General features: G+C 32.3%; 1 protein-coding gene across 4 annotated transcripts; it reads right to left on the minus strand.

Moving 5' to 3' along the window:
- Nucleotides 1-3,322: 3,322 nt before the first annotated feature.
- Nucleotides 3,323-7,109, minus strand: LOC108980954 (cytochrome P450 71AU50-like). 4 transcript variants are annotated; one of them, XM_018952015.2, is made up of 4 exons: nucleotides 6,978-7,109; nucleotides 6,474-6,530; nucleotides 4,224-5,143; nucleotides 3,323-4,142 (listed from the first exon to the last, which is right to left on the minus strand). In XM_018952015.2, the coding sequence occupies exons 3-4, from the start codon at nucleotides 5,109-5,111 to the stop codon at nucleotides 3,525-3,527; spliced, it is 1,506 nt and encodes a 501-aa protein (XP_018807560.2). In that variant the 5' UTR covers nucleotides 5,112-5,143; nucleotides 6,474-6,530; nucleotides 6,978-7,109; the 3' UTR covers nucleotides 3,323-3,524. The 4 variants fall into 4 exon arrangements, with proteins under 4 accessions (XP_018807560.2, XP_018807559.2, XP_018807558.2 ...); XM_018952014.2 differs by having other exon boundaries at nucleotides 6,972-7,109; XM_018952013.2 differs by lacking the exon at nucleotides 6,978-7,109 and adding an exon at nucleotides 6,747-6,809.
- Between the last annotated feature and the right edge of the window lie 848 nt (nucleotides 7,110-7,957).

Raw genomic sequence — 7,957 nt, forward strand, 5'->3', positions numbered from 1 at the left:
ATACCGCAAGAGGAACGGTAGAAATGGAAATCTTAAGATAATTAGACAACGAAAACATATATACCACAACACGAAGTCAAACAATCCCATCACTAGAGTAGTGTACACTGCACGTTTGCAAGGATTGAGCCAATAGATTTCAGAGGAGAGAGTTGTCAAGAATTGAAAGATGTATCAAGCGCGAGATACTTCTTAAGCATGTAATGAAAGATTCATGTCCAAATTAGACATGTATCATACAAGTCTTTTATAAAAAAATAGATATCACTTATAAAGAATAGTTTTTTATACTTTTTAAGGTGGAGTCTATTTTTTTACAAGAATTTGTATGAGATTTATCTATTTAAGATTTATACAAATCATCTCTCTTCTGAAGCTATAGCAATCAACTCAGACATCAATAAAACTTGAGATCATCAATGAAGGTATCAGAGCATTCACATTGACCCAACAAATTATTTGTCAAAATTTATTCAAAAACTATATCTTATTTTATTTTATTTTAATTATTTATCTTTTCTGCATCTTTTTTTATTTTATTTTATTTGTCTTTAAAAATAAAAAGCAGAGGAAAATTTTCAATTTATTTCTTTTCATATCTTCGTAATTATTTAAAATTTTCTGCCATAATAATCAGCCGAACGTGGAACCCGGCCTTTCTAGAAAAGGTTAAATCTGTTTACTAACTTTTAATCAATAAGCTGTGGGAAGGCTCTAAAACCTTGATGTTGACAAGAAAAAAAGGTGGGGTATTGTGTTTACTCGCGTCTCTGCTATCCCCCATCTCCTCGCTATCAATCTACAAAAAGAACTGTATTTCCATTGAGAATTATTAGGAAAAATAAAAAATAAAACAATTTGTCTCTACTATTACTATTACTTTATTTCAATCACTGTAAAAAAGAATTCAAGATTTGTATAAATCCTGAAAGAGAAAATATAAATATCAGTCTGCAGCCACCGCACACTTAGTGCATTGAGTGAAAAAAAAAAAAAAAAAATCCTATGTGATGTGCTGTGGCTTCCGGCTGATGCGCATCACAGCCCATCCCGAAATTATTTTGAAGGAAGAGAAATAATGCATACAATCTTTATGTATAAATCCCGTGTAAGTCTTTTATAAAAAAATAGATCTCATCGTAAAAATATGAAAAATTTATTTTAATGAGACCTACATCTTTTTTAAAATATTTATATATGACTTATACATTTAGAACTTGTACAAAACATTACTCAAGAAAAATTTATTGAATTAGTGCATTAGATGGCCTTCTTTTTATTATAATTTTTTTATTATCATTTTCTCACCATCTCTTAATATCATATCAAATAATTAGTCAATAATTAAAATTTAATAAAGACAATGATACTTATAGAGATTCATAATCAATCAATGCAAACATGTCAATTCATGGAAAATGACATTCAATTTTATAAAAGTATCAATCACGTAATGTAGAGTTTTAAAAGAGTTGTAATGGAGTTTTCAGTTAAGTATTTTTATACAATAAATAATTTCTATTCATTTAAGGAAAATTATTCAACCTCAACCTTTTTTCATTTTGTTTTATAAATTTATATAAACTAAAACCTTTTTAATAAAATGATGTAAAAAAATAATTTTGGTTTCAATGGAAGTTATTTTAAAAATCGTTTAAAATCTATTTATTTTTATTTTTATTCTTTAATAATAGAAAAATTCTTATTTTTACTTAATGCAGAAAAAATAGACTACGTTGTCACGTAAAATTACTATCAAAATTTCCTAAAGTCATGTGCTGTGAAATATAAGATTACGGATTTTTTCAAAATTTAATATGAACAATTGAAAAATGAATAGAATATAAATATAATAAACAAAAATTTTATATACAGTCACTTTTACGTACCCTTTTGCGCACTCCATTATTTTCGTTGGATGCGTCAATTTTTTTATTATAAAATAATTACTTTTAACAATCATATCAGTAGAATGTACAAAGAATACATAAAAATGATTGTATGTAACATAACTCTATAATAAAATCCATACCTGAATGGGCTTGGATCAACGAAAGGCTAACTTTGCAGTATGTCATTTCTCTAACTGGGCAAACATTAGGTCCATTGCTGCTTTTGCTGTCGGCCTCCCAATAGCATCTTCATGCCATTTGTTTGGCCTAATAAAAAAGCAAATACTTTGTATTTACAGATCTTATTCTTGTCGTGATAAGATATGAGTATTTTATTATATAGATTGATGAATTTTGAAGAATAGACAAAGCTGTATTGTTTCTCATTAATTTGGGCGGCAATATTTAGAGCAATGAGAGGAGTTTCAGTGGGGGATGGTGGTGTGGTAACCGGATTACGATCGGTTCTTGAGGTGGGGATCGAGTTCTCGTTAGAGGACGGCTCTCCTGATACCATGATGAATTTTGAAGAATAGACAAAGCTGTATTGTTTCCGAAAAATGAGAAAATATTCACACACATTCAAATTGATTGTCTGAAGAAATTTATACAGCATTACATAGTCTATCTTAAGTAAGTTTCCTAAAATTATGACTAACGTATATATACAGAAAATTCCAGACTGTACAGAAAGAATTTTTGGACTGTTATAGCTTTGACATCCTTGATTCTTGGCTATTTATTTGCTTGCTGATGCTGCTGATTTTCATTTGCTTGATTTGAGGGATCTTCCTTTATATAGACTAAATCAAACATGATGTGCTTAATTAAATATACCAGAACTTCAAACTTTAACAAGACTCATCTAAATAACGGATGGCATAACACAACTTGTAGAACCTATTTAAGAATCGATTAGAATTGGATTAACACTACACGATCCCGCTTCTTGACCCGTTTCGTGCAAATAAGTTCAACTAACTCGTATAACCTGTTTGTCATAATTTTATATAAAAATTAATATCTACAAATTTTAGTAGCCACATTATAATTAATATCTCCAAGAAATGTGACTAAATACTAACAAAAAATGTCAATATTTTTATAATGTTAACTTATAATAATATCAATATTCCAACAATAACAAACATAAGCATACATATTGTATAGTAATCTTCAAATAAAATTTAAACAGATTATATGGGTTTGATTGCGATTTAAGACGACTGATTCATTTATTAATCGTGTCTACTCAAGTCGATATATTTTAATCGGAACTCATTTATATCCAACTTAAACCCATTTATTTCTTATTGTATTCATGTTGATTGTGGCTGGCTGGAGAGCTATTCTTCCTAGATGCTTCACTACCATTTACTGCTGATAAGAGTTACAAATGCTTGTGATCAGCTTGTGTATGTTGGCTGGAATATTTCACATACAAGGATGTCTCTTATTTTATGAATACTTTTTTTATTACATATTGGACAGAAAGTATAATGAGTTTCATAAAAGCAAATCTCAAACCCAAAGGAACATCATATCTTGAAGAGTTCTAATAACGACATGCATTACCATGAAATCAACAAATATAAACGACAATAGAGTGAAGAAGAAAGGAGATCTTCTTTCTCATTTGTGAAGGCCGCGACGTCGGGGAATAGCAAGTAGATGTTTGGCTCTAGGAACTGTAAGGCCAAACTCCTCAGTCATGTCCAACCCAGTTGGTAGCATGTTATTAGGAAGCTCCCAATCAAAGCAATGAAAAAGTTGTGCCACCACGAGCCGAACCACGGTTAAACCCAACAGTAACCCCGGGCAGCCTCTTCTCCCGGAGCCAAATGGGAGAAGTTGGAAGTCACGTCCCCGGAGATCAATGCTACTCCCAACAAACCTTTCCGGGTAGAACTTCTCAGCATCAGTCCAAACACTTGGGTCTCGCCCAATTGCCCAAACGTTTACTATCAACCTGGACTTCTTAGGGATGTGGAAGCCTTGGATAGTGATGTCCTCTGTGGCCTCATGAGGTATCAGTAGAGGTGCTACTGGATGTAGCCTCATGGTTTCCTTTACAACCATGTCCAAGTATTCCAGCCTATCCAAATCTGATTCATCTACCATCCTCTCCAAGCCTACTATATCTTCCAGCTCCTTTTGAAGTTTCTTCATTACCCTTGGATGTTTGATGACTTCTGAAATTGCCCACTCAATTGCTGTTGCAGTAGTGTCCATTGATCCGACAAGCATGTCCTACAACAAAATCATTGTCAGGAAATAAGTGATCAGCAACAAATTTGAATCCAATAGTATACAAGTTCAACCAATGATTACCAAGATTATGGCCTTGATATTAGACCGTTCAACATCGTACTCAGAGTCTTCAGATCCCATGAAGCTCAGCATGACATCGACAAAGTCCTTAATCTTATTTTCATCTTTGGACTGGACATGATCGTCAATAATTTTCTCCAAAAATTCATCAAATATGTTACTAACTGCCTTCATGCGTCGCCTCAGCCCCTGAAGGTCAAGGAGTCCAATATAAGGAATGTAGTCACCAAGGTTAAGAGTAGCACTTAGATGCATGCTCTCTTGAATTACAGCCTTGAAGCCCTTCTCATCAAAATCTTTATCCATGTACTTCTTCCCCAACACCATACGACAACTCATATCGGTGCTTAGGGACGAGATCTTGGCACTAAGATCAACCGTAATACAATCAAAGGCCGCATTTTCAATAAACTTTACCAGTAGGTCAAGCTCTTCTTTCCTCATGGATCTAAAAGATTTGATTTTGAGGTTGCTAAGCAATTCAAGGGTGCACATCTTGCGAATGTCGCGCCAATAAGGACCATAAGGAGAAAAGGACAAGCTCTTTTTCTTATAAGAGATGTGCTTTGCAGCCTCAATAGGTGGTCTACAAGCAAACACTAGGTCATGTTCTTTAAGAAACAGTTCAGCAGCTTGGGGGGAAGAGACAACAAAGGTGGGCACAAAGCCTAAGCGCAAGTGCATGATGGGGCCGTATTTTTGGGCTAGTCGATGAAGATCTCGATGAGGAAATTCCCCAAAAATATGAAGATTCCCGAAGATAGGCAAGCCTCTTGGACCAGGAGGTAGTTTCTTAGTCTTGTTCATGCTTCTCCATGTCCATTCTAGCAGGAGATAAGCAAGAATAACCAGCACAAGTATTGTCCATGTCCAAGCCATAATAGGCATGTTTCACTTAGATGTTGTTATGGCTACAATATCTGAGTATTTATCCATGACATGGAAATTGCATAAAAGATTAGAGATGTTTGGATACAAAAAGCCTTTTTAATTCATTTCATCTCATTATTACAACTTCCTAAATTTTCACACAGAATACAATAAACAATTCAACTTTTTCAAATTCTAAAATAATAATAATATTTTATTCAACTTTCATCTCATCTCAACTCACTATTCAAACCTCTCATGTTCATCCTTCTTCAATTACTTCCTCTTACCGTCTTTTCTAGGGGGAAAAAAAGAGAGCATAAATAGGTCTAATCTCAAGATGTGCCCATTAGTTCAATCTAAAAATGTAAACATATAAGTGAAGAGATGGAAAATATTAACATAAAAGATTACAAATGGTGTATGCTTGGAAAAGATATATAGAACAATTAAAAGAAAAACATATATAAGACTTCTTCAAGAAAACAATAATAGCTGGAAATAGGAAAGAAGGGAATGCTTGGGACATTAGGATGGCAAATCATGATAACATCGATCAAAAGATAAGCCATTGTATAACAGTCATGTACTTTCAAGAAATGGCTTAAATTAATGGAGGCCTCTTTCATGTAAACACGGTGAATGATGATTGGAATTTCAGGGAGAATGTGATCTAGAATTATGGGATAAATAAAAGAAATTAGGGCTGGAATTTGGCTTTTGAAAGAAAAGAAAGAAACAAATTAGAAAGATGGGTGTTAAGAAAAAAGGATAATTTGTAAATAGATAGCTCATAAATTTAGAATTACGTTATATACTACACTTTTGTCCTACTTCTTTCAGGCTATGCTGATGCGTTTTTATTATCAATATCCAACATATATATCACTACTGACAATGAATTAGAGTGCGAGTGATAGAACATCACAACACAGCAATATGCAATCTAGTTGGTTGGGTGAAAATACAAATATCTGTACGTCATTATGGTTGGCACACGACAATAAGTCTTTTGAAAGAATCATGTTATAATATAAAGAGTAATCTTAGATATAGTCTGAATTCTATACAATTTTTTTGAAAAATGATGTAGTCAACTATTAAAAAAATAATTTTTTCATGTGAATCTTATATTTATTCATTTTTTTCAAAAACAGAATACGAAATTTACACATTTTAAAACTACAAATATAATTTCTCTAATATAAATCAACCATGTCATTTTCATCCCATTTAATGCAAGGAAAAGAAACAACCTCAATCAAGCAGTGCGCAAGAATACCAGTACAGTCAAAACATGCTTGATTTCAACGCGTAAGCAAGAATAAAGAACACCTCTAACAAAAAGTTGTCATTTCTAACAAAAAAGAGAAATAATACCTGCACAGTTGAGACCTCCGAGAGAGAAATCTTGGACAAAAGAGGATGCTCTTGTACCTAAAAGAAAAGATCAAGCCGAGAATGTCGGAAAGAGCACACAGAAATCACAAAAAAATAAAAAGACGTGAAATCATGCATGTCACAACAATGGCTAGACAAAGCTTAATCTCCATGTCGGGTTGTCCTGACAAATAGAGATTTCAGGATTGTGAAGAAGTATAAAAGAGAAGATCGACATCTATAATCAAAATTTCTTATGATGGATCGAAATACCCTTTTATATATATATTTGCTCATGTCACAACAATGGCTAGACAAAGCAATGCAGGGAAGAAGACTTGGCCAATAATGCATGTATTTAATGGCTTCGTACAATTATAGAGCAAATATCTTCCCCATGTGAAAAAGGGACCAAGCTAGGCACTTTCAAAATATCTTTGTATAATGCACCAAATAAGAGGCTCACAAGAAATCAAGATTCAGAGCAGCAAAACAAACCCTCACGTGATTTCAGATTCATTTGAGAGCGAGAACGATCGAACACTACGTACTGTTGTGCTCTGTGCCCCTTCCTTCGTTGTGCGAAAAGATAAAGTTGAACAATCCCATCGCTAGAGCGGTTTACACTGTAACTTGTAGAGGAGAGAGATGCCAAGAATTGAAACATGTATCAAGCTCGAGACACTTATGAAGCTGTATATTTCTTTTCACATTTTTGTAATTATTTATTATTTTCGTATTTTTTACTTTTTATTTTTGGCAAAATTTTTTAAATTATTTATCTATTCAAACAGTAATATTTTTAAAATCAATAATTTCCTAAAAATATTATTTTTTAAAAACCTTCTTTTCCCAAATGGTCAAATTTGAGAAAAATACATCATCTCAATGGTGACAATTTTATCAAATTTTAACTATAATAAATATGAATATAAGAGAAAATATAGATAATTGGATGAAGTTTTTATTTTGTTAGTCAAATAAAATACTTATAAAAAAATATTTAGAAATCTATTATTCAAACTTCAAAATTTTCTCCCATAATAATCACTCGAATGTAGAATCCGTTTTTAAAAAAGTTAAATCTGTTTTCTAAATTTTAATTAATACGCAATGGGATTAGAGTCGGGCTACTCTGTCGCTCAGGGTAGCCCGCTCACTTTGACCGCAATAGTATTTTATTTTTTTAATAGAATTAAATATTTTTAAAAAATAAAAAAATATATATCAATATATTTAAAATTATTTTTTCAATTATTAAATAAAAAATTTTTTAATTAAGAAGGAGGCGAGAGAGTAGACTTTTTTATGGGATTAATGCTCTAAAACCTTGATGTTGACAATAAAAAAAAGGTAGGGTATTGTTTTACTCACGTCTCTGCTATCCCTTGTCTCCTAGCTATCACTGTATGCTGATGGATGTAACCATTTTCAATTTGAATCACATAAACTACAAAAAGAACAGTTCTTCCATTGAAAATCAT

This window comes from Juglans regia, chromosome 16 (assembly GCF_001411555.2).
Source record: "Juglans regia cultivar Chandler chromosome 16, Walnut 2.0, whole genome shotgun sequence".
NCBI lineage: Eukaryota > Viridiplantae > Streptophyta > Magnoliopsida > Fagales > Juglandaceae > Juglans > Juglans regia.